At 38.6% G+C, this 27,027-nt stretch overlaps 1 protein-coding gene across 2 annotated transcripts; it reads right to left on the bottom strand.

The window, feature by feature from the left end:
- Window positions 1-2,548: 2,548 nt before the first annotated feature.
- On the bottom strand, window positions 2,549-6,656 carry LOC112727473 (uncharacterized). 2 transcript variants are annotated; one of them, XR_011869148.1, is made up of 4 exons: window positions 6,143-6,656; window positions 5,946-6,022; window positions 5,697-5,858; window positions 2,549-2,805 (listed from the first exon to the last, which is right to left on the bottom strand). XR_011869148.1 is itself a non-coding variant. In XM_072210453.1 (4 exons), exons 1-3 carry the CDS (start codon window positions 6,545-6,547, stop codon window positions 5,743-5,745), a joined length of 543 nt encoding a protein of 180 aa, XP_072066554.1. In that variant the 5' UTR covers window positions 6,548-6,630; the 3' UTR covers window positions 2,549-2,805; window positions 5,697-5,742. The 2 variants fall into 2 exon arrangements, 1 of the variants encoding a protein (XP_072066554.1); XM_072210453.1 differs by having other exon boundaries at window positions 5,697-5,803; window positions 6,143-6,630.
- Window positions 6,657-27,027: the final 20,371 nt, after the last annotated feature.

The raw sequence follows: 27,027 nt of genomic DNA on the forward strand, positions 1-27,027 counted from the left end.
CAATCCTTGTGGGATTCGACCTCACTCTATTGTGAGTTTTTACTTGACGATAACCGGTGCACTTGCCGGAAGGAATTTTGCCGATCGTGCAATTTCCTAAATCGTAGCATAACAAGTTTATGCGCATCAAGTTTATGGCGCCGTTGCCGGGGATTGGTTTTCGATTGACAATTCTCCAATTGGAAGTTAACTAGATTGAGCAATTTTTCTTTTCTTTTGTTAATAGTTTTTGTTTCAGTTTATTACTGCTAATTTCTGCAAATTTTAATTTGTTTTCTTTGCTTATTCACTTGTTAGCATACTAACCACTAGCTGTTTGTGATATTGCCTCACTATGGAATTTCCACTATCTTTGGATGAGTATTGTTTGAGACTGAGCACATTGCAAAAAAGAAAGGAGTATCCATCATCTTTTGGTCAATCAAAATTCATGAGAAACTCTCCACCACCACAGAATGATTCATGTTATTATGCTCATGGTGGGTGGGAGTATCAGGAACAGGAAACGGGGTACTTCCCAGAGCCACAAAATGGTCTATGTTTTGGTGAATTTGATCACTACTCAAGTTGTGGCTGGGAAGATCAAAACCAAAGAGATTTCACTTATTCACACCCCATTCATCAAGAGCCATCACCTCTGAATTATCCAACCTCACCTCCTAGTTTTACATATCCAAATTCTTCATCACTTGAGCATTTCTCAGCACAAAATTCCTTCTCAAATTCATACAATTCATTTCACTATCCACAAGACTCATTCCACTACACACAAGAGTCATACCACTACCAACACTCCAACCAAAGACTCTATCAGCCCACACAAAACACATACTCCCAGCCACCATATCACAGCCAAGATAATCAACCTCATCAACCCAATCCGAACCAATCACTTCATGATCAGTTAACCAGGATAGAAGGAATGCTTGCAACTATGGGCAGAGATGTGGCCGATTTGAAAGGCTTTAAGGAAGAAGTGATATCCAACTTACAAAATCAAGGTGCTGCCATTCAAAAGCTAGAAGCACAAATTGGATATCTATCAAAGCAAATCCCTACCCACAATTCTTCTAGTGATACCATGGCAAACCCAAGGGAGGAATCAGAAGAACAAGAAAGGGAGAAAGTCAATCAAGGGAGATCACACTCCAATGAAACAGAGAGTTGCAAAGAGGAAGGGTTCATTGAACCACAAATTCAGGAAGCTTTTGATGAACAGGATACTCCAACTGTCCAACAACAACCAAGTTCTGAGATCAAGGATGTGAAGGCAGTAGAAACAAGCACCAAAATGAGGATTGTGACCGAGAAACAAAGGACCATATCCATGAAGAAGAGAAGGTCGAAGAACAATCCAACTCCTGAGCCAACAAGCAAGTTCACTCAAGCCAATCACAAGGGAAAGCTTGCTGGAAAGAGGCATTCACAACAAGGGGCACTAACTAGCTCCTTTATCCACTTGAAGTCATTCCTCTTAACAAACTGGAGGAAGAGGAAGAAAGTCAGGAACAGCATGTCAAGCTAATGACAGTAAACGAGCGTTTGTTGGGAGGCAACCCAACCAAAGGTAGTTTTTCTTTTCTAGTTATTTCAATAAAAGAGTTAAGTAGATTTATCTGTATTGCAAGGAGCTAAGTTTGGTGTTGCACACCAAAACAATTCAAGGGTGAATGTGAGATTCTATGTTTGGTGTTCCACCAAAAACTTCATTAAAAGCACATTTCTACCTCAGCATGACTAGTCACTAGCTCCAACCAATCAGGGAAACTACTTAAACAATAGTTTAATTTCTAGTTCATAGTTTCTTTTTCTAGTTCATAGTTATTTTCTTAATAAAAGCACATGAGGTTTTCTGCATATGATCCAAATTGCTGCATATGGCAAGGAACTAAGTTTGGTGTTCACACACCAATCTAAGTTCAGAGGCCTACAAACATACATGCATGCTAACCAATTCTCAAAGTGCTTGGGGAACAAGCAACTTCTAATAGCTTTGCAGGAAGACAATCAATCTCATGGAAGGAATATACATCATCATCAAAGAGAACACCAAGGCTAGGAAGGATGATGAACAACAAAGAAGATGCTAAAAGGTTGTATTGTCACTTAATTGCTTGTACTTTGAATTGCTGATATTGGAAGTTTGCACGCACCCCTGCTTTAAGTTTGAGTCATTGCAGTTTTTGTTTGTCTGTTTGTTTAATTTCCAAATAAGTGATAGTCTAAGTGTCTGGATAAACTTCACTTGCTTAAATGTATGCTTGCCCTGTTTGTTCTGTTCAAAAAAAAAAATAGAAGAAATATTTGAACAAAAGTAACTCAATTCCATTTGGTAAGAAATCAAATAAGATTAAATGGTGGTATGCATGTTTGATTGAATAGTCAGCTCACTAAGAAATAAAGTTAGAACTGTCACTTTTAGTGGAAATTAGGATGCTGTCTATGGATCTTGATGAATAAATGTCTTTGGCCATGAAAAAGAAAAGAAGAAGAAGAAGAAAAAGCCACTGAAAAAGGGCAACCAAAAAGCAAAAAAATTGAGAAAATTCCAGAAAATTTTGTTTTTTATTCATTAAAGTCATAATTCAAACATTCACAAATAATAATAATCACATAAATATTATTGATAATAATTCTTATACAAAAGAGACCAAATAAAACTCAAATACAATATACTAAACCTACCCCTCTATGTAAAATAAAATCTCAAAGGACAATAGCGAGGGGACTCTATGAAAGCAATTAAAACCATAAAGAAAGCCTACTGATCGCTCGCAGCTTCAAATTGCATCTTCAAACCTGTCGCTGAAAGGGTGGAAAATTTGGGGGTGAGAACCAAACCACATGTTCTCAGTAGAGGTCGAGAATGCCGTGAAAGTAAAGAATAAAGCGCAAATAGTTAATTTCATTTAGAGACATTGAAAAGAAAACTACTTTCATTCGCAGTATTCATCGCTCACCTTATATAAACTTCTTTTGAAAACCAATGGCTCAACTTTCAAAAATCTAAAACCTTCTTAGAAGCATCAATTAATTATCCAAAATCCTAAACACATATTTTACTTTATATACGTCTTAAAAGTTTTCCTAGACTGTATGAATGACTAATTTGTTCCAAGCATAGGTTCATTAAGTCTATGCTGAACCAGCTTAATCTTTCATACTTTACTAAACCTCAAACACAAACCAATCACGGCCTTAGGCTCAAGCAATTCAATCAACACCCAATTCACTACAACCCAGCCAATCAGATACAAACACAAGTAAAGAGATTCAAGCACAATCAAGAGCAATTACATCAAGTATAGCAATTAGCAGTTAAACAGAATTATTCACATAGGCAAACCAATTACAATATACACACCCAAACAATGTCACATAGATGCATATGATGAATGTCTAGTCCTAGTACAGGCCATGAGCTCATGTGTCGGTTGGCTGCCCGCAATCCCGACATTTATCCGGTCACGAGTAATCCCGATTTCTCGAATACGATTTTCCGTTCCTAAATAAATGCGCATATGATAATAGCCGCTCATTTGAGACAGCCTTTGCTTACTGCAGGAAATATATATATACTCTGCTATGCTCTGGGGAAGCGGAAAATGGCTGTAGGTAACTTAGTTTCCCTACAGAGGCTCTGGGTTGCATTAAGCAACTAATATATATTAAATATAGCTCTGGGTTGCATCAAGCAACTAATATATATAAATATACAAATATCTCTTTACTCTACTCTGGTTTCTCTTTTCTCTGCATGTTTTTACTCTACTCTAATTGCTCTATTCTCTGTATCTCTTTACTTTTCTCTGAATACTCTTTCATCTGTATCTATATTACTCTTTTTCTCTTTATCTCTTTACTCTTTTGTAATTGTAAATATGCAAGCGGGACAAAACCCATGTCCTTGTTAGCAACTTTATAAACCAAATATATTTTCTCAAAAGAATCAGTAAAGTTATTATTGTTAAACAAGTCTCAAGTATTCATTTTGATTATCCTTTTACTTTTATAAAAATTTGGATATAATCTCCTTTAAAAATAGGACTTAGCCACCCTTACGGGTTTCTTCTTTCTCAACATTTCATCAGTCTCTTTCAGCAGTTGCCACAACAATATATATTCTCAAAAATATTTGATAATAGTATAGAAAATCTATTTCTTAAATTCCATGTCCAAAATAATTGTCAACACAACCTGGCAGCCTGATTTCCATTTTGTTTTTAAAATATCAAATGAATTCGGAATCACGCAAATTTTATATCCATGTGACCGTCTCGGATTAAGCTTTCTATCAAACTAAAAATCATAATTTTTCGCTGACTCTAGCTTTGGGAATATAAGTAAAACCGTGACTATTCTGCAGTGTTTTAAAACCAGAAGACAGCAGCAGCATACAACATTTGAAATTTCATATAAAATCCAAATTAAATCCAACTACCTTCAAAATTAATGTGGTTACACATAACTCATCCAAATATCTTTCTCAATTAGTTCCAGGGTCATACCATTTTTAATGAAGGAGTTACATAGCTTGAAAGTTAGGTAATTTTCTGCAGAATTCTGTTTTACAAATCATTGAACACAACCTCTTCCAAGTCCCATAACTCACTTATTAAAACATAAAAAACCCTGAAATTTGAATCATATATACTAAACATACTCAACTTTCACCTCCAATTGATTTCATCTCAATATCATTCCAGAATTAAAAATTATAAAGCCTCAAAGTTACTGACTTAGAAAACAAAACCTGACTTTTATTGCATAATACATCTTTCTTTGAAAACCCAAATATTTAAAACTACAACTCTAACAATTCTAAATTTTTATGAAATTAAAGTATTAGGACCAAAGTTTCATTTAAAATTGGTTCCATTCCAAAATTCAAACTGGAGAAATTCCAATAGAAGAAACAAGTTGCTGTTGTGTTAAACGTTCTGCAGAAAACCAGATTTGACATCCCCAATTCAAAAATTTACCATAAATCATAAACTTAATGAAAAAGTCTCAAATTCACCAGTCCAACTCCCTATATTCCCAGACTTAATCCAGACTTAGTCCCTTACAAATCCGATCATCATAGAATTAGTTATAGATTTTCAAAGTTTCTAATTTCATTTAAAGTAGTGCAGAAAATCAGATTCACGACTTAACTTTGAAAAATCATAACTAATGTTCCAGTTAATATAAAACCTTCAAAATTAAATCTTAATAATCACACTTAATATAATTTACTTAAAATTTAAATTCTCATCATTTTAGTCACTATAAAGCCACTGATTCACTTTCAAAGTTGCCGTTTAATTTCAAGAGAACCTAATTTTCAGCAAACCATTTTGTATTCAAAATCCAACCCTTCAATACCCCTCAAAACCAACTCCAAATCAACCACCAACCAAGTTCACTAACATTACAATATATGAAATAATAGCTCAACGGCAACAAATCCAACATAACCCATTAAAATTTAGAAATTCTCAACAATTAGTCATCAAACAAATCCCAATCCACATAATCAATCAATATCACTAATCAACAATTCCAAATAACAATCTCAACCATTCCAATCACAATTTCAGCCACAATTCAATATTCACATAGTCAATCAATTACTCACAGATATTAAATCTATTTGCAGTTATTCAATAAACCTTGTAGGCATTCCTAAATTAAAATCATTTTAAACCCCCTACCTCGATGTCGCAATCGCATAGTTTAACGCAACAATCCCTGCTTAGTCTAAACTGGCAACTGCAGCGGCGATTTCAACGCAACCAAGACGGCGGCAGCAGCATCAATTCTGGTTACGCTCGCAGCAACGGCAATTTCGGCAATTTCAGCATAACACCATAATACTAAAACAGAGATATTGGCTATCGTAATTAAAATAAGAACATAATAGAGAAACAAAATACCAAATAGAACAAGAGCAAGAGCGTTACAGGGTTAGGAATAGAGGTTCAATGTCAAAATGAATAGGATGGTGCAGCCGCTTCTCTCCCCCGGTGACAAGTTCCAGCTGTAATGATTCCAACAACTATAGTGTACTCAGGAACATTAAAGATAGGGACAAGGTCATTCTAAAGCAACAAAAGATTCATAGACAGTGACTCCGGTAACTAGGAAACAACGAACTCACCCATATGAACAGTAGCAACCAAGGTCTCCGGCGACGGCGGCGGAAGAGGAACGACTCCTCCTCTGCTGCGTCACTCTTAATGGCAGTGGCAACAAACCCTGATGGCAACGGGAATAGGGAGCGACAATGATGAAGGCTCGACGAAGATAGTGAGGCACGATGGTGCAGGTTAGCATCTTCTCTTCGCGTCTCACCCTCAGCGAACAACAACGGCGATACACGAACAAGGCAACAGGGCGTGGCTTGACGGCAACTCCTTCCTCTCCTCCGTGGGTCACGTTCGCCTCTCCCTTTCTTCTCTGCGACAGCAGCTCGGCAGCGGCGCCAAGCTCCATAGCGTTGTTCTTCCCCCTCTCTTCTTCTCCCTCGTCCTCTGTCTCCCTTCCTATTCTCCGTTTTCCCCATCTTCCCTCTTTCCCCTTCCTTTCTTTTCCCTTTCTGTTTTCCCCCCTCGAGCTCCCCTATTTCCTTTCTTTCCCATTCTGTTTGTGCGTGTGTTTTGTGAATTTAGGGTAAAATTAAGTTTTTAATTAGGAATTTAAGGTTAAGGTATAATGTATATGAGTAATATAACAACCTTTACAAAATATTTGAGATAGAATAACAATTTAAGATTCAAATATAATACCATAAAAATTACTTCATAAAAATTACTTTCAAAACGCATAAGATTTTATTTATCAGCATATCAATGAGCTCAAACAATTATTTTTAATTTAAATTATAAAATAAGCATACTAATCACATTCTATAAAATACAGTTAAACTCGAAATATCAATTACCTATATTAAATTATATGACCTTTTATTATTTTTCTATCATAACTTTAATTTCAATTTATATATAAAATAACTAGTTATAATCAAAATTGTGCATAAATACTAATTGACTTAAAATTAAAGTATTTATCAAAATCAATTTAATCATTTCTAATAAATTAATCTTTAAGGGCTCAAATTAATAGAATAAATCATATTTATTCATAGTAGAAATTTCTTAAATTTAATTATATAAAATAACCAATTATTAAAATTACACAAAATATTAATTAACTTAACTCCAAATATTAATAAAACTAATTTAATTATTCTTAATTGATTTATAAAATAAGATATCAAATTAATAAAACAAATCGTAACCTTTTAAGAATAAAAGTTACTTAAATTAAATTGTACAATTCTTTCTTATTTTCAATTACTAAAATTATACAAAATATTCCAAAATAATAAAATTACCTAAGAATATTAATTGGTTCAAAATGAATCTATCTCCGAATCTACTTAATTATTTCTAATAAAATAATTTCTAAAATTACAAAATTTAAACTTAACAAGATAAAATCACAATTTATTTATATTTAGATTTTAAAAAATGCGGGATGTTACACTTCCACTCTAAGCTTGCTCAATTTTTGAGGTGGAAAGAACTTTGCCAAGAAGGCATTGACTAGCTTTTTCCAAGAGTTCACTTTCTTTAGGTTGTGAGTCCAACCATGTCCTAGCTCTGTCTCTTACAGCAAAAGGAAAAAGCATAAGTCTGTAGACTTCAGGGTCAACCCCATTGGTCTTGACAGTATCACAGATTTGCAAGAATTCATCTAAGAACTGATGAGGATCTTCCAATGGAAGTCCATGAAACTTGAAATTCTGTTGCATTAGAGAAACTAATTGAGGCTTAAGCTCAAAGTTGTTTTCTCCAATGGCAGGGATTGAGATGCTTCTCCCATAGAAGTCGGGAGTAGGTGCAGTAAAGTCACCAAGCACATTCCTTGCATTGTTGGCATTGTTGTTTTTGGCTGCCATGGTTTCTTCTTCCTTGAAAAGCTCTCTTAGGCCCTCTAAAGAGAATTGTTCTTTAGCTTCTCTTAGCTTTCTCTTTAAGGTCCTTTCAGGTTCAGGATCAGCTTGAACAAGTATGCCTTTATCTTTGTTCCTGCTCATATGAAAGAGAAGAGAACAAGAAAGTATGGAATTCTCTATGTCACAGTATAGAGATTTCTTGAGGTGTCAGAGGAAAAGAAGAATAGAAGGAGGAGGTAGAGATGAGAGAATTCGAACTTATTAAAGAAATAGGGTTCGAATTGCACCTTGAGGAGGAGTATTAGTCCCTTAAATAGAAGGATGTGAGAAGAGGGAAAGAATTTTCGAAAATTAAAGTAAAATATTTTGAAATAATTAAAAGAAATTTTGAAAATTTGATTGAGATTTTCGAAAATTTAGATTGGGAAAGAAATAAAGTGATTTTTGAAAAAGATTTTGAAATTAGAAATTAAAAAGATATGATTGAAAAGATATGATTGAAAATCAATTTAGAAAAAGAAAGTTTTTAAAATCAAAGTTGATTACTTGACTAACAAAAAATTAAAAGATATGATTCTAAACTTTAAAGTTTGATCATTTCTTAATAGGCAAGTAACAACTTGAAAATTTTTGAAGTAAATCTTGAATTGAAGCAAGGATTTTTGAAAATAGTAAAAATAAATATAAAATGGAAAGAAATTGATTTTGAAAGAGATATGATTGAAAAGATATGATTTGAAAAAGATTTGATTTTGAAAAATTATGAAAACTTGAAAAAAATGTGAATTAAAAACAAAATCTTCCCTCTAGTGTCATCCTGGCGTTAAACGCCCAGAATGGTACCCATTCTGGTGTTTCACGCCCAAATCTCTACCTTTTTGGGCGTTAAACGCCCAGCCAGGTACCCTGGCTGGCGTTTAAATGCCAGTTTTCCTTCTTCACTGGGCGTTTTGAACGCCCAGCTTTTTCGGTTTGATTCCTCTGCTGAATGTTCTGAATCTTCAACTCTCTGTATTATTGACTTGAAAAGACACAATTTTGAAAATATTTTTGAATTTTTAATGATGAGAAACAATCAAAATACAACTAATCTTAGGAAACTCAAATCAAACAATGCATGCAGGATACCAAACTTAAAAATTTTCATATAAGAGACACTAACAAATTGAGAATGCATATGAGAAACAATAAAACACACAAAACAAGAGAATTTAAAGATCAGAGCACTGAAATTATCAAGAACAACTTGAAGATCAATGAAGAACATATTGCATGTATTCGGAAAATGCAAGAAGAATAAAAACATGCAATTGACACCAAACTTAAAATTAGACACTAGACTCAAACAAGAAACATAAAATATTTTTGATTTTTATGGTTTTATAAATTTTTCTTTTGTGATTTTCGAAACTTATATGGAAAAGAAAATAAAGAGATTCAAAACTTTTAATGAGAATTCCAGGAATCATGCAATGTTAGTCTAAAGCTTCAGTCTAAATAGGATTAGACATGTTTGGCCAAGCTTCAGCAGGACATTACATTCAATAGCTAAATTGATGAGAATCAATCAACTTTTGTGATGATAAGAACATCACCTTAAAACTCTAGAATTCATTCTTAAAAATTCTGAAAAGTACCTAATCTAAGCAACAAGATGAACCGTCAGTTGTCCAAACTCGAACAATCCCCGGCAACGGCGCCAAAAACTTGGTATGCAAAATTGTGATCATCAACAATGGCGCCAACAACTTGGAGCTCTTAAACGTGAATCACACTTTGTCACAATTCCGCACAACTAACCAGCAAGTGCACTGGGTCGTCCAAGTAATAAACCTTACGTGAGTAAGGGTCGATCCCACGGAGATTGTCGGCTTGAAGCAAGCTATGGTCATCTTGTAAATCTCAGTCAGGCGGATTCAAATGGTTATGGAGTTTAAGGTAATGAAAATAAACATAAAATAAAGATAGAGATACTTATGTAATTCATTGGTGGATTTCAGATAAGCGTATGAAGATGCTTTGTTCCCCTTGAACCTCTGCTTTCCTATTGCCTTCTTCCAATCATTCATACTCCTTTCCATGGCAAGCTTTATGTTGGGCATCACCGTTGTCAATGGCTACATCCCGTCCTCTCAGTGAAAATGGTCCTGATGCTCTGTCACAACATCGGCTAATCAGCTGTCGGTTCTCGATCATGTCGGAATAGGATCCATTGATCCTTTTGCTTCTGTCGCACACCCCACAATCGCGAGTTTGAAGCTCGTCACAGTCATCCCTTCCCAGATCCTACTTGGAATACCACAGACAAGGTTTAGACTTTTCGGATCTCAGGAATGGCTGCCAATAATTCTAGCCTATACCACGAAGGTTCCAATCTTAGATTAGAAACCCAAGAGATACGCATTCAAGCCATTGCTAGTAGAACAGAGGTGGTTGTCAGGCACATGTTCATAGGTGAGAATAATGATGAGTGTCACGGATCATCACATCCATCAAGCTGAAGAACGAATGAATATCTTGGAGAAGAAATAGACTTGAGTTGAATAGAAAAACAATAGTAATTGTATTAATTCATGAAGAACAGCAGAGCTCCACACCTTAATCTATGGTGTGTAGAAACTCCACTGTTGAAAGTACATAAGAACAAGGTCTAGGCATGGCCGTGAGACCAGCCTCCAAACGTGTCTAAGATAGCACAAGACTTATCAAAGATCAATAGTATGAAAATACAATAGCAAAAGGTCCTATTTATAAAAAAACTAGTAGCCTAGGGTTACAGAAATGAGTAATTAATGCAGAAATCTTCTTCCGGGCCCACTTGGTGTGTGCTTGGGCTGAGTATTGAAGCTTCCATGTGTAGAGACTTTTCTTGGAGTTAAACGCCAACTTTTGTGCCAGTTTGGGCGTTTAACTCCAGCTTTTGTGCCAGTTTTGGAGTTAAACGCCAGAATTCTTGAGCTGACTTGAAACGCCTATTTGAGCCATCAAATCTCGGGAAAAGTATAGACTATTATATATTGCTGGAAAGCCCAGGATGTCTACTTTCCAACGCAATTGAGAGCGCGCCAATTGGGCTTCTGTAGCTCCAGAAAATCTACTTTGAGTGCAGGGAGGTCAGAATCCAACAGCATCTGCAGTCCTTTTTCAGCCTTTGAATCAGATTTTTGCTTAGGTCCCTCAATTTCAGCCAGAAAATATCTGAAATCACAGAAAAATACACAAACTCATAGTAAAGTCTAGAAGAGTGATTTTTATTTAAAAACTAACAAAAATATAATAAAAACTAATTAAAATATACTAAAAACATACTAAAAACAATGCCAAAAAGCGTATAAATTATCCGCTCATCAATTGTTCAGGACGAATCTGAGACTCTCTATGAATACTGGGAGTGCTTCAATAATCTTCTGGAAGTATGCCCCCATCATATGATTGACAAGATAGTGTTACTCGGTTACGTCACATAGGGCATGAGGCCCCAAGATAAGACCACATTGGAAAGTGCTAGCAATGGGTCTATGAAAAAGTACAAGACCACTGATGAGGCATGGCAATTGATCAGCGACTTAGCTGAATCCACTCAGAATCACAGGCAGAAACAAGGCCGTTCAAAAGCCGTTGCAGAAGTATCCTCTAGCAAAGAGACTGCTGCTCTAACTCAGAGTATCTGTGAAATGACCAACTTGCTGAAGCAGATGCAATTGAATCAACAACAAGTTCAGCAAGCTCAACCTTCTCCACCATAGCAAAGCCAACAGTTAGTCCCACAGAGAGTTTACAGAATCTGTGCTGATTATATCCATTATAATGATGAATATCCGCAGCTCCAACAGGAAGACAACACCGTGGCAGCCACTCATAACTTCTATGACCGCCCCCAACAAAGGGTACAATCAAGGTGGCAATTACAGCCATGGATGGCAGGACAATTCTAACCAGAATTAGAGGGACAACAACAACAGAGGAGGCAGAGACAATCAGGAAAATCAGAGGTGGAATAATAATAACAACAGGCAGCAGAACCAGAACCATCCCTACAGAGCACCTCACCTGAGGCAATCCCAAGGACCATAGAATACCCAACAGCAGACCTCTCAAATTACTTATCCTTCCTCATCTTCTAATGATGACTTACTACAATCTATTGATCAGAGACAACAGACCATGGAAAATAACCTTTATGCTACACTAAATGGTCTGAACTCTACTTTGCAAGCCCTTGTCTCACAGATTGGATCAATGAATAACTCCAATAACCAGCCCTTGAGCTCCAGTGGAATCCCCTCTCAACCATTACCCAATCCAAAGGGTGGCATTAATGCTATCACCCTAAGGTCCGGAACCACACTGCAAGAGAGGAATCAGGAGGAGCCAAGCCCACCAGAAAATGCCTCAGCTGAAGAGGTAGTGGAAATAGAAGATGTTGAAGAGGAAGAGGACATACAGGACATAGCTGAAAAAGAAGAAATTCAGCCACAGGAGGAAGCACCACAGGGCGCAGATACTGCAGAAGACACCACTCCCATTCCATTTCCACAACTTGCAAGGAAGCCCAGGAAGCACCCGGAACCTGATCCCAAAATGGTAGAGATATTCAAAAAAGGTTGAGGTAACTGTTCCTCTTTTTGATGTTATTCAATAGGTACCTAAATATGCAAAGTTTCTAAAAGATTTATGTATACATAAAGACAAAATTAATGAATTAGAAACTATTCCTTTAGGTAGTTCCATATTTGCTTTAATGGGAGGTTTACCTGAAAAGTGTAGTGACCCAGGTCCATGTATGGTTAATTGTACTATTGGTGGTGTGGTATTTTCTGACTGCATGTGTGATTTAGGAGCATGTATGAGTATAATGCCTTTGTCTATATATGATATTTTGAGGCTCCCTCCCTTAAAAAGGTCGGCAACTCGTTTTGTGTTAGCAGATAAAAGCATTATTATAGTGGCCGGAGTTGCTAAAGATGTATTAGTTGGCATTAAGGGGCTCACGTTTCCCACTAATTTTTATATCCTGGAGATGCTCCAAAATGACTCAGAGAAGCCATCATCAATCCTACTCGAAAGACCATTCCTGAAGACCTCGAAGTTCAAATTAGATGCTTTTTCAGGAACATACTCTTTTGAAATAGATGGCCGAGTAGTAATCTTCAATCTGAATGGAGTTATGAAGCATCCTCCGGAGGATCATTCTATCCTCCAGTGTGACATTATAGATGAAACCGTGGCTGAAGTTCACCAGGAGGAATTTGAAGAGAAGTACATAGGACAAGGTCCAAGTGTAGGGACATTCTCAGAGGACAATGACAGTGCTTTACCATTGTTGCCAGCTCCAGACAACCCAGAGCCTGACCATGATCAGAAGTTAGAATTAAAACCCCTTCCAGTTATCATTGCAAGGGAACTCACTTCTCAACAGGAAGAGCAGTTAGTTAGTGTGCTGAGGAGGCACAAGAAGGCAATTGGTTGGAGTTTGGCAGACATAGTAGGCATCAACCCTCAAGTATGTGAGCATAGAATATTTTTAGAAGAGGGAGCAAGGCCCGTTCGTCAACTCCAGAGAAGACTGAACCCCACTATCTTAGAGGTTGTCAAGAAGGAAGTGACCAGACTACTGGAGGCAGACATCATCTATCCCATTTCAGACAGTGAATGGGTAAGCCCAATACAAGCGGTCTCCAAGAAGTCTGGAGTCACTACAGTGAAGAATGAGCATGAAGAGCTCATAGCAACCAGAGTATAGAACGCTTGGAGGGTCTGCATTGATTACAGTCGCCTCAACCAGGCCACTCGTAAGGATCACTATCCTCTTCCATTCATTGATCAAATGCTGGATCGCCTGTCAGGTAAATCACATTATTTCTTTTTAGATGGTTACACAAGTTATTTCCAAATTCATATAGCTCCCGAGGATCAGGAAAAGACCACTTTTACATGTCCTTTTGGGACTTATGCTTACAAGAGAATGCCCTTTGGCTTGTGCAATGCACCAGCTACCTTCCGAAGGTGCATGATGAGTCTTTTCTCTGATCTTATTGAGGACTGTATGGAAGTTTTTGTGGATGATTTTAGTGTGTACGGCGATTCCTTTAGCCTTTGCTTAGATGGATTATCTAGAGTATTAGATAGATGTGTCAATACAAACCTTGTATTAAATTTTGAAAAATGTCACTTTATGGTAAAACAAGGTATTGTACTAGGACATGTTGTGTCTAATACTGGCATTTCTGTAGATCCAGCAAAGGTGGATGTTATTTCTAGTTTACCTTACCCCTCCTCTGTGAGGGAAGTCCGTTCGTTCCTTGGCCATGCAGGTTTTTACAGGAGATTCATTAAGGACTTCAGTAAGGTAGCACTTCCCTTATCTAGGCTACTGCAGAAGGATATTGAGTTCGAGTTCAGCGAGGATTGCAAACAAGCGTTTGATAAGCTGAAGACCGCCCTGACTCAAGCTCCAATTGTGAGAGGACCAGACTGGAGCCAACCATTTGAAATAATGTGCGACGCTTCCAACCATGCAGTGGAGCAGCACTGGCTTAGCGTGAAGGTAAGGATCCTTTTGTTATTGCTTATGCGTCTAAAACTCTAGATGCTGCACAGTCCAATTACACTACTACTGAGAAAGAGCTTCTTGCTATTGTTTTTGCTCTGGATAAATTCTGAGCCTATTTACTTGGTACGAAGGTAGTAGTGTACTCAGACCACGCAGCTCTAAAGTATCTATTAGCTAAAAAGGAGTCCAAACCAAGGCTTATACGTTGGATACTGCTATTACAAGAATTTGATTTAGAAATTAAGGATATGAGTGGTAACCAGAATTTAGTGGCAGACCACTTGAGTCGCCTTGAGCACATTACAGATGACCCCACTCCTATAGCTGATAATTTCCCATTTGATAACCTGCAAGCAGTATCTGAGGTAGTCCCTTGGTATGCACCTATAGCTAATTATCTAGTTAGCCGCACTTTTCCTCCAAACTTTTCTAAGCATCAAAGAGACAAGCTGAAAAGCGAGTCTAAATATTATATATGGGATGACCCATATTTCTGGAGATATGGCACTGACCAGGTAATTAGACGGTGTGTGCCTCAATCAGAATTCCAGTCCATCTTAGAGGCCTGTCACTCATCTGAGAGTGGAGGACATTTTGGCCCTCAAAGAACAGCTAGAAAAATCTTAGACTGTGGATTCTGGTGGCCTACTCTTTTTAGAGACGCTGCTGAGTTTTGTAAATCTTGTTTCCCATGCCAAAAATTTGGTAATATATCCAGGAGGGATGAGATGCCTCAACAAATTATGCTTTTCTGTGAAATTTTTGATGTTTAGGGCATTGACTTCATGGGTCCATTTCTAAATTCTAATGGTTATTTTTATATATTGTTAGCTGTGGATTATGTTTCCAAATGGGTGGAAGCAATTTCTACCCGCACTGATGATTCTAACACTGTTGTTTCCTTTGTGAGAAACCACATTATTTGTCGCTTTGGATCACCACAAGCAATCGTGAGCGATCAAGGCACCCATTTTTGTAATAGGAGACTAACAGGATTAATGAAGAAGCATGGGATAATTCATAAGGTTGCAACAGCCTACCATCCTCAGACTAATGGGCAAGCCGAGGTGTCAAACAGAGAGATAAAGCGTATCTTGCAGAAGATAGTCAAATCTCATAGAAGAGACTGGAGCACCAAGCTACAAGATGCACTCTGGGCATACAGAACAGCATACAAAACACCCATTGGGATGAGTCCTTTCCTCTTAATTTATGGAAAAGCTTGTCATCTCCCTGTTGAAGTAGAGCACAAAGCCTTTTGGGCAGTAAAGGAGTGCAACATGGGAATTGAGAAAGCCAGAGCTGAAAGGATGTTGCAACTGCAAGAACTGGAAAGCCTTCGCCTAGAAGCTTATGAGAACTCAAGACTATGCAAGGAGAAGATGAAGGCTGTACATGATCAACACATTAAGAGAAAAGAGTTCCAACCTGGGGACTTAGTCCTCCTTTACAAATCTCGACTGAGGCTCATGCCAGGCAAGTTGAGATCAAGATGGGAAGGTCCATACAGAATAGAGAAGGCCGAACCATACGGAGTTTATCACCTAAGACATCCTTCAAGCTCTGAACTTATCAAAGTTAATGGACATTGTTTAAAGCTATACCATGGAGAGAGGATACAAAAAAACAAGGAGCTCGAGATCTTCCTCTTGGAAGATCCCCACATAGCCGAAGCCTGAGCTAGTGGAGCGTCCAACTTACGGACGTTAAAGCAAAGTGCTAGGTGGGAGACAACCCACCATGGTATGATCGTTCTCTTCCTTATTTTTAGTTTTCATATTCAATAACTCTTCTCCTTATTAGTGCATTTCGTGCATCTGCATTTCCATACTTTTATTTTAAAAAAAAATTTCACGCGACGCGACCGCCTCATTGACGCATCCGCGTCGCAGGAGATGGGAAGAAATAATAAAACAAACAGAGAGTCCCGCAAGAGCGTGGCTGGAGGCATGCCAGTGGCATAAAACGCCCCACGCGACCACATCGCCGATGCGTCTGCGTCACTAGGGAACATTGGCCTCCCACGCGACCGTGTCACTCACGCGGCCGCGTGCCCTGGAATTCGACGTCAAAAGGGTGCACGACCGAAAGTTGTGCTAGAGTAGTGCTGGATTGGTGCTGAACGCACAATCCTTCCCACGCGGCCGCGTGACCGACGCGACCGCGTCATATCCTTCTAATGGCCACTCCCGCGATCGCATGCCCCACGCGATCGCGTCACCCCAGATTTGGTAAAAATAAACTTTCAAACAGAGAGTTGTGCGAGTGCGAGGCTACCCTCGCGCCAGTAGCATGAAACAGGTCACGTGACCGCGTCAATCAGTATAAGCGCAAGTCGCGCGACCACGTGCCCCACGCGGCCGCGTCGCTTGCGCCGCACAGCTTCCCTGATTTGCCACTTATCTTATCTTTTTCTCCCCAAATCCTATTTTCTCTTTTCCCTCCTTATTTCTTCCTCCTCCCTTTTTCCTTCTTCCTTCTTTCTCACTTTTTCCACTCTCACTCTCCCTCTCACCCCCATTAACAAGGTTTTTCTCTTTCTTCTTCCCTCCTTACTTTTTTATTTTTCTTCTTATTTTTATATGTTATCTTCTTTTCTTTTCTTTTTACTTTCATTATTCATATTTTCTTTTTTTCTTTCTTTTTCCTTTTTTTACTTGGTGTTAGAAATTTATTTGAGACATTATTTCTCATTATATGCTTGTGGATTGTTGTAAATTTGTTTAGCAATTATATATTACTTTTTAAAGGGTTGCTTGCATGTTCAATTTAATACTTTCTATACCTTAATTATCATGCATGCTATGTGTTTGTGAAAAAGCCCATATGGCATTATGCACTTTTCTACGTTACTCTACTATTCAATGCTTGCTTTTAACAAAACCCTTTTTATATTTTATTACTTAAATATACTTGTTATTACAAACAAATTGTTAGTTTGAAAGACTTGGTAACCTAACTTGGACATTGAATGCTTGATCTATGCTCCTCATGCCTTTGCCTGCATGCCAATAAACCTCTTGCATTTAATTGTCCTCATATGCACTTGCTATATTCCCATGGATGAACTTTTCACATGTAGTCATGACCATGTGTTAACGACATCCTCTTTACCGTGCATTGATTATCACTCCTACAACCCTCTTTCTTGCTCTTTCTCTTTGAACTTAATTTCCTTCCTCTTCCCTTTTTCAGGATGGCCACCAAGAAAGGAAAGGAGAAGGCTACTCCCAAACAACCAGCAAGAAGAGGAACAAAGAGAGCATTAGTGGCAGAACCCTCTTCAACTGCAGTAAAGCCCTCAACAAAAAGAACTAAGAGGATTATAAAGGTTGATGATAAAGAAAGAGCCTTCCCAGCAAAGGACACTTGATGAGTTATTTTGGTGAGAAACGAATCTCTTCCAAAACATCACAAAACTAACCGGCAAGTGTACCGGGTCGTATCAAGTAATAAAAACTCACGGGAGTGAGGTCGATCCCACAAGGATTGAAGGATTGAGCAATTTTAGTTTAGTGGTTGATTTAGTCAAGCGAATCAAGTGTTGGTTGAGTGATTTGTGACTTGCAGAATGTAAATTGCATGAAATTAAAGAAAGCAGGGAATTAAATTGCTGAATCTTAAAGAACAAGAAATTAAATGGCAGAAACTTAAAGTGCAAGAAATGTAAATTGCGGAATCTTAAAGTGCAAGGAATATAAATTGCTTGAAATGTAAAGGGAATTGGGATGAGGATTTGCAGAATTTAAACAAGGGAAAACTAAATTGCATCAAACAGAAGAGGAAAAGGGAGTTGGGATTGAACCGAATCTTATAACAGCAAAGTAAATGAACAATGAAAGCATTAAACAGAGAATTGAAATGAGAATTTAGATCTCAGGACCCAGAGACTAGAAAACCAAGTCTAGATCTCAATGCCTTCCTAGATCCCACAAGAACAATAGCAATGAAATTGTAAATTGCAAAGAAAAGAGATGAAGATCAAGTAACAGAAACAGAAATGCTAATTCAATTAACAGTAAAGGAAACAGAGAGATCCAAGATTGAGATTGAAACAGAATTTCTTCAATTCTCCAATCCAAGATCCAAGACAAAAGTCAAATGAAATTGAAAGCAATGAAAGCAAGAAATTAAAGTTCACTCAAGTTCAAAAGCTCTTCGAAAACTATTATGAAAATTCTAAAAGGAAAGCTCTAAAAGAAAACTCTCCAGCAAAAGCTCCCTAAACAAATTGAATTCTATCCTATTTATACACTTTCCAAAATGATCTTCAAGCCTTGAGTTGGGCCTTTGTTCTTGGTGGAATTGGGTTGAAAGAGGCCTTGGTTGATTGCTCTTGAAGATTGAAGAAGAACCGAAGTGAACCAATTGAACCGGAAATGGAGTTAGCCAACGTTGGTCTTCAACGTTAGGGTCAAAGTTAGGGGTCTAACTTTGACCCTAACTTTTCATATCAGCAAACCACATTCTTCTGGTTTAGACGTTGGCGCCAACGTTAGGGGTCTAACTTTGACCCTAACGTTGGCCTTGCTTGGTGTGATTGGTGCCAACGTTAGCCTCCACGTTAGGGGGCTAACGTTGGCGCAAACGTTGCCTACTCCCCCATTGTGATTTAAGTGCCAACGTTAGCCTCCAAGTTAGGGGTCTAACGTTGGCGCAAACGTTGGTAGCCCAGGGAGAAACTCTCAAGTTCCAACGTTAGCCTCCAAGTTAGGGGGCTAACGTTGGAGCTAACGTTGGCTACTTCCAAAGAGTGATTCATATGCCCAACGTTAGCCTCCAAGTTAGGGGGCTAACGTTGGGGCTAACTTCATGCAACCCGGTTCAATTTTCACTTATTCCATTGTCCTCTCTTCACTCCTAGCCATTCCTCTTTGCTTCAACCTTTCTCCAAGCCTTCTTCACCTATCATTGATCAACCAAACTAATCAAAGTTTTGCTCAAAATCATGAGGTATTCAATCTTCCACAATATGCAACAAATATAGTTCAAAACCTCATGAAATGGCATGAATTCACATATGGTTGGTTCAATCAAGGGAAACATGAAAATCTACTCAATTAGCTTGCTTGTAGCTTAAGAAAGTGCATAATTCTAATGAAAACAAAAGAAAAAGACTAGCTAAAATGGGCTAGGATGACTTGTCATCACAACACCAAACTTAAAGCTTGCTTGTCCCCAAGCAAGAAATGAATTTATTAAGAAGAAAGAATGAAATGGAAGAGGAAGTTCATGCTAGCAAAGTGTTATTGATAGTTCATGGGGTTTTATGTGGATATGCAAATGCTCACTTCTTATTGACTCATAGGCCTAGAAAGTTTCCTTCAAGTTTCAAGTGACATACTGCTATGACCTCTCATTATTCCTTTATCCTTGGCTATTACTTTATTCAAAAGCTTTATTTGAGTGTCATGTGTAGCAAGTTCATTTTCTTTTTATACTTGACACATTATTCACCATAGACACTTGGCTCACATTCCTTCTTAAAACATTGATGCCCAGCACCTCTTTGGGCTACTAAATGCTTTGTAGTTAGGTTGCTCTTGATAGTGGATTTTCAGCTGATGATCCCGGGTTAGTTAACCCAAGTCACCAAGTGTTGAGGCACTCCTAAGAGCTTACTAATCCAAGCAGATCCTAGTACAAAAACATCACAGGCATATATTTCAGAGTTCAAGCTATTGGTGTCCAGCTTTATTTCTTTTTGTTTTTCTTTTGTTTTGCCACCTTTTAGCTTTCTTTGTTCTTTCTTTCTTTTTTTTGTTTTTCTTTCTAACCAAGGAATTCTATTCAATTGAGATTCATAGACAATAGGCCACTCTCTACTTAGAAGGAGATATCTTAGCTCTTTATTCACTAAAGTGAGTTATAATGCAATCACACACACCACCACTTACTTTTATTCCACTTCTAACTAACAGAGACCATTTCACTTCACATTCAAACTGTTCTTTTATTAAATTAAAAGATGCAGGGGACAACACATACTTCTTGTTAAGTGAAAATGAACACACAAGCCAACACATAAAAAAAACCAGCCTACAAAAACATAATTGATGCATACTACACTAACAGTTTCTGTTAAAATGGGCATATTCATACTTCCAAATTTGAGCAATTCAATACTGATGGAGTTAAATGACAATACAACCTCTTGGTGGCTCCTTCTTCTTTCATCTCAGCTAATGGTGAGTAGTCCTCCCATAAGAGTGATTGATTTTCTGCAGTGTTAATGGAAGTTGCTTGTTTCTCAAGCCCTTATGTGATTTGTTAGTGTGCAAGACTTTCTTGTAGGCGTTTGAACTTACTTTGGTGTGTGAACACCAAACTCAGTCTCTTGCCATGTTTCTTATCCATAACCATATGTGAAAGCTTAAATCTTCGCTAAAGGTAATAAAATTGAAAACTAGAAACAGACAATGCTTAAATGATTTGTCAGATTGCTTGGAGCTGGTAGCTCTTTATATAGAAAGTGAGAATGTGCTTTTAAGTAAGATTTTGGTGGAACACCAAACTTAGAATCCTTCATTCTCCCTTAATATGTTTTGGTGTGAAACACCAAACTTAGCTCCTTGCAATACATACTACTCATTTAACCTTTTTATTGAACTAACTATGAAAGAAAAGTACCTCCGGTTGGGTTGCCTCCCAACAAGCGCTCTTTTATTGTCACTAGCTTGACATTGAAGCTTTCTTTTATGGTGGTTGATGACTGTAGTGCCTCAACTTGTCCCCTCTGATCGTGAGCTTCTTCTTTGTTCCTTGGTGCTCTATCTCAGCATGTTCTAGTGATAATATTTTGCTCACAGTGTAGTAATCGTTAGTCTGTTGGTCTGTTCCCAGTTGTTGATAGACTAACTGCACTTTGTCACCTTTGAAGAGCCCTTCTGTTGGGATTTTTTTGTTCTTCCACCCCTTTTTGATTCTGTTTTTGTTTTTCTTCCTTCCTTTTGTTAATTCTTCTTCTTTGAAAACAGGCTCCCTTTTGAAATTCCTTTTCTTAGTTGCCAATACTACAATGTTCCCTTGAGCTTCTTCATTACTTTGCACAGTCTCTTTCTCTTTTTGGCCTGCTGTATCGTCTATCTCTTGCTTGGGAGGGCAGTTGTTGTTTGTCTTGTTGATTTCCTCCCTCCACTGCAGATTCTCCTTGTCTGTTTCTGTACCATCCTTCTTTTCATTACTGTTCGGTGTTTCTGGTAGTACACTCAGAGTGATACTTTCATTATGCATCCTGAGGGTTAATTCTCCTTGCTCTATGTCTATGATGGCCCTAGCAGTGGCTAAAAACGGTCTTCCCAGTATAATGGAATCGCCCTCATCCTGATTCGAATCCAGGATCACAAAATCTGCTGGGAAGATGAATCTGTCTACTTTGACTAGAAGGTTCTCAATTATACCACTGGGGCATATCACTGATTTGTCCACCAATTCTAGAGACATCTGTACCGGTTTTACCTCTTTTATGCCTAACTTTTTCACTAGAGAAGCAGGCATCAGATTGATACTAGCTCCCAAGTCACACATCGCCTTCTTGATAGTCATACTGCCAATGGCGCAGGGTAGAAAGAAACTCCCAGGGTCCTCAAGTTTGGGAGGAAGTCCCTTCTGGATTAGTGCTCTGCATTCCTCAGTGAGCAGTACAGTTTCATTAACTTGCCAACTCCTCTTCTTGTTGATAAGTTCCTTCAAGAACTTTGCGTACAGGGGCATTTGCTCAAGTGCTTCAGTTAAGGGAATATTGATTTCTAACTTCTTGAAGATTTCAAGAAATTTTGGGAAGTGTTGGTCCTTAGTTTCCTTGTTAAACCTTTGAGGATATGGCAAGGGAGGAGTGAAGTTATTTCCCTGCCTTTGGTCCTCAGTTGGCTCTTCAATTACTTCCTTTCCCTTTCTTGATTTTTGTGGCTGATCTTCTTTTTCTTGAGCTTGATCCTGAGTTGGCTTGCTTGCTGCCTCCTTCTTGTCATTGACTTTCTCTTCTTCAGCTTGTTTCTTGTCACTTTCCTTTGGCTTCTTGGTTGCTTCTTCATTTTTCACCAAGACTTTTCCACTCCTCAATTGTATTGCCTTGCATTCTTCCTTAGGATTTGGGATTGTGTCACTTGGCAGTGAGCTTGAAGATTTCTCAACAGAAATCTGTTTGGAGATTTGCCCAATTTGCCTCTCTAGGCTCTTCATGGAGGCTTCATGGTTCTTGGTTGTCATTTCTTGGTGTTTCCACATTTTATCTATCAAGGTTTCCAAGTTGGTGAGTCTTTGAGATTCAGGTGATGCTTGTGGTGGGTTGTGAAATGTGGATGGTGGATGGTAGACATTTTGGTTGGTGGGTTGGTTATTAGATTGGTAATGGTTGGGGTTGGAGTAGTTGTTTTGAGGTTTTCTGTAGGGGTTTTGGTTGGTTTGCTGCTGGTTGTGGTTTTGGTTGTTTCTTAAAGTGTTTTGGTTTGAGTTTCTCTGCCATGGTTGTTGATTTTGGTTGTGATTGTCTCCCCACCTAAGGTTTGGGTGGTTCTTCCAAGAAGGGTTGTAAGTGTCACCATATACTTCATTTGGCCCAGAATTTTGGTTGTGCATGTACTGGACTTGTTCTTGTTGTTGCTCCTCTTGAGTCTCTTCACTCTGACCCCATGTGGTTGATGGCTGGCTAGTGTTGACTGCTGCAACTTGGAGACTGTCAATCCTCTTAGCCATTTGCTCAAATTGTTGTTGAAATTGCTGCTGCATCATCTTGTTTTGAGCTAGGATTGAATCCACTCCGTCTAGTTCCATTACTCCTCTTCTTTGTGATGGTTGGCGGCTTCTTTGATGAGCAAAGAAATATTGATTGTTGGCCACCATGTCCACAAGATTCTGAGCTTCCTCAGCAGTTTTCATTAGTTGTAGTGAACCTCCAGCAGAATGATCTAATGCCTCCTGAGATTTCAATGTCAGGCCTTCATAGAAATTTTGCAGCACATCCCATTCATTGAACATCTCTGGAGGGCACTTTCTGATTAAGGCTTTGTACCTCTCCCATGCTTCATACAAGGATTCAGCATCTAATTGTGTGAATGTCTGCACCTCAGTTTTCAGCCTGATGACTCTCTGGGGTGGATAGAATTTGGCTAGAAATTTAGCCACCAAGTCATCCCAACTAGTGATACTTGCTTGGGGAAAAGTTTCAAGCCATTGTGCAGCCTTATCCCTTAATGAGAACGGGAACAGCAGAAGCTTGTAAGTCTCAGGATTCACACCATTGGATTTGACAGTGTCACAGATCCTCAAGAAGGTAGATAGATGTTGATTTGGATCCTCCAATGGTCCTCCTCCAAATGAGCAGTTATTCTGGACCAATGTGATGAGTTGTGGCTTCAGTTCAAAGTTATTTGCATTGACATTAGGGGTGAGAATGCTGCTTCCACAATGTCTAGCATTTGCAAAAGTATAGGAAGCCAATACTCTCCTCTGTTGTGGTGGATTATTAACTCCTTCTCCTGGATTAGATGTATCTCCTTCCATCTCGTGGTATTCTTCCTCAGATTCTTCTTCTCCAACAATACTTTTCCCTCTTTCGGCTCTTCTTAACCTCCTGAGAGTTCTTTCGTCTTGTTCATGAAAATTGGGTATGGCTCTTTGTGTACCTGACATACAAGCAGAACATAAGAGCACACAAACCAGTGATACTTCAATCTACTGCTAGAATGAAGTTTTAGTTAGCTTAAGCAAAAATTCAAACAGTTAGTGGGTTAATCAAAGGTTAAAGAAAAATAAAGAAAAAGTGCTTGATCTAGATTACCACCTCACTTAATCATTGTCAATCTAATCAATCCCCGGCAACGGCGCCAAAAACTTGATGAGTTATTTTGGTGAGAAACGAATCTCTTCCAAAACATCACAAAACTAACCGGCAAGTGTACCGGGTCGTATCAAGTAATAAAAACTCACGGGAGTGAGGTCGATCCCACAAGGATTGAAGGATTGAGCAATTTTAGTTTAGTGGTTGATTTAGTCAAGCGAATCAAGTGTTGGTTGAGTGATTTGTGACTTGCAGAATGTAAATTGCATGAAATTAAAGAAAGCAGGGAATTAAATTGCTGAATCTTAAAGAACAAGAAATTAAATGGCAGAAACTTAAAGTGCAAGAAATGTAAATTGCGGAATCTTAAAGTGCAAGGAATATAAATTGCTTGAAATGTAAAGGGAATTGGGATGAGGATTTGCAGAATTTAAACAAGGGAAAACTAAATTGCATCAAACAGAAGAGGAAAAGGGAGTTGGGATTGAACCGAATCTTATAACAGCAAAGTAAATGAACAATGAAAGCATTAAACAGAGAATTGAAATGAGAATTTAGATCTCAGGACCCAGAGACTAGAAAACCAAGTCTAGATCTCAATGCCTTCCTAGATCCCACAAGAACAATAGCAATGAAATTGTAAATTGCAAAGAAAAGAGATGAAGATCAAGTAACAGAAACAGAAATGCTAATTCAATTAACAGTAAAGGAAACAGAGAGATCCAAGATTGAGATTGAAACAGAATTTCTTCAATTCTCCAATCCAAGATCCAAGACAAAAGTCAAATGAAATTGAAAGCAATGAAAGCAAGAAATTAAAGTTCACTCAAGTTCAAAAGCTCTTCGAAAACTATTATGAAAATTCTAAAAGGAAAGCTCTAAAAGAAAACTCTCCAGCAAAAGCTCCCTAAACAAATTGAATTCTATCCTATTTATACACTTTCCAAAATGATCTTCAAGCCTTGAGTTGGGCCTTTGTTCTTGGTGGAATTGGGTTGAAAGAGGCCTTGGTTGATTGCTCTTGAAGATTGAAGAAGAACCGAAGTGAACCAATTGAACCGGAAATGGAGTTAGCCAACGTTGGTCTTCAACGTTAGGGTCAAAGTTAGGGGTCTAACTTTGACCCTAACTTTTCATATCAGCAAACCACATTCTTCTGGTTTAGACGTTGGCGCCAACGTTAGGGGTCTAACTTTGACCCTAACGTTGGCCTTGCTTGGTGTGATTGGTGCCAACGTTAGCCTCCACGTTAGGGGGCTAACGTTGGCGCAAACGTTGCCTACTCCCCCATTGTGATTTAAGTGCCAACGTTAGCCTCCAAGTTAGGGGTCTAACGTTGGCGCAAACGTTGGTAGCCCAGGGAGAAACTCTCAAGTTCCAACGTTAGCCTCCAAGTTAGGGGGCTAACGTTGGAGCTAACGTTGGCTACTTCCAAAGAGTGATTCATATGCCCAACGTTAGCCTCCAAGTTAGGGGGCTAACGTTGGGGCTAACTTCATGCAACCCGGTTCAATTTTCACTTATTCCATTGTCCTCTCTTCACTCCTAGCCATTCCTCTTTGCTTCAACCTTTCTCCAAGCCTTCTTCACCTATCATTGATCAACCAAACTAATCAAAGTTTTGCTCAAAATCATGAGGTATTCAATCTTCCACAATATGCAACAAATATAGTTCAAAACCTCATGAAATGGCATGAATTCACATATGGTTGGTTCAATCAAGGGAAACATGAAAATCTACTCAATTAGCTTGCTTGTAGCTTAAGAAAGTGCATAATTCTAATGAAAACAAAAGAAAAAGACTAGCTAAAATGGGCTAGGATGACTTGTCATCAACACTGCGCGATTTCCCAATCGCTACTGTGAGCAGATGTTCCCCATCCTGGCAGAAAGAAGTTACAACAATGAATACCTTCTTCTCCTCCCAAACCATATTGCTACCTTTGTTAAGCCGCAAATTGCACAAAGACAATGAGGTTTCCTACAGAGACAGCCGAGGCAGTCAATCTTTTTTGGACGCCTTTCAAGAAGCCGCACTCAAGCGCCAGATGTACCAATTTGACTGCGACGCCGTTCTCAGAGTTATCGCACTACCTGGCAGCAGATGGATCTACGGATACCATCGTACCCACCCTAAGGGAATATCGGCTTCAGCACTTACCTTGGAGGCTCGCGTATGGGCACAGATCATGTCCCATTACGTCTTTCCGAGCACTCACGAGTCCTCCTTCACTGCGGACATGGCCGTTCTACTATGGTGCATCCTTACAGACCAACCTCTGAACCTACCAAGACACATCCGGAATGCCATGGGACACGTACAAATTGCGGGCAACTTACCTTTTCCCGCCTTGGTCTCAGATCTTGTCTCCGCAGCCGGAGTCTCCTACAGAGCTGGGGACACCAAAGCCATGCTTCCACGGGATGATCATTATGTCCCTAATGGGAAATACATCAGACCTCCACCAGCTGCCACAAGCCATCCTACTGAACCGGTTGTAGATATTCCTTCTTCAACACCACAAGCACCTACAACAGACCAACTGCTCCATCAGATACTCGAAAGATTGGATCAGCAGGAACACAAAGCTAAGATGAGAGAGCGCCGTAACAAGCGCCGATTCACATACCTCAAGGAGCTAATTATGGGAAAATTCAAGGACTCAGACACCCTGGATTCCGCTTTCTTTATCAGCACAGGAAGCCATGATGGCCCAGACTGTGGAGATACTGCTACCAGCCACCTTTGTTTCT

This window comes from Arachis hypogaea, chromosome 12 (genome assembly GCF_003086295.3).
Source record: "Arachis hypogaea cultivar Tifrunner chromosome 12, arahy.Tifrunner.gnm2.J5K5, whole genome shotgun sequence".
Taxonomy (NCBI): Eukaryota; Viridiplantae; Streptophyta; class Magnoliopsida; order Fabales; family Fabaceae; genus Arachis; species Arachis hypogaea.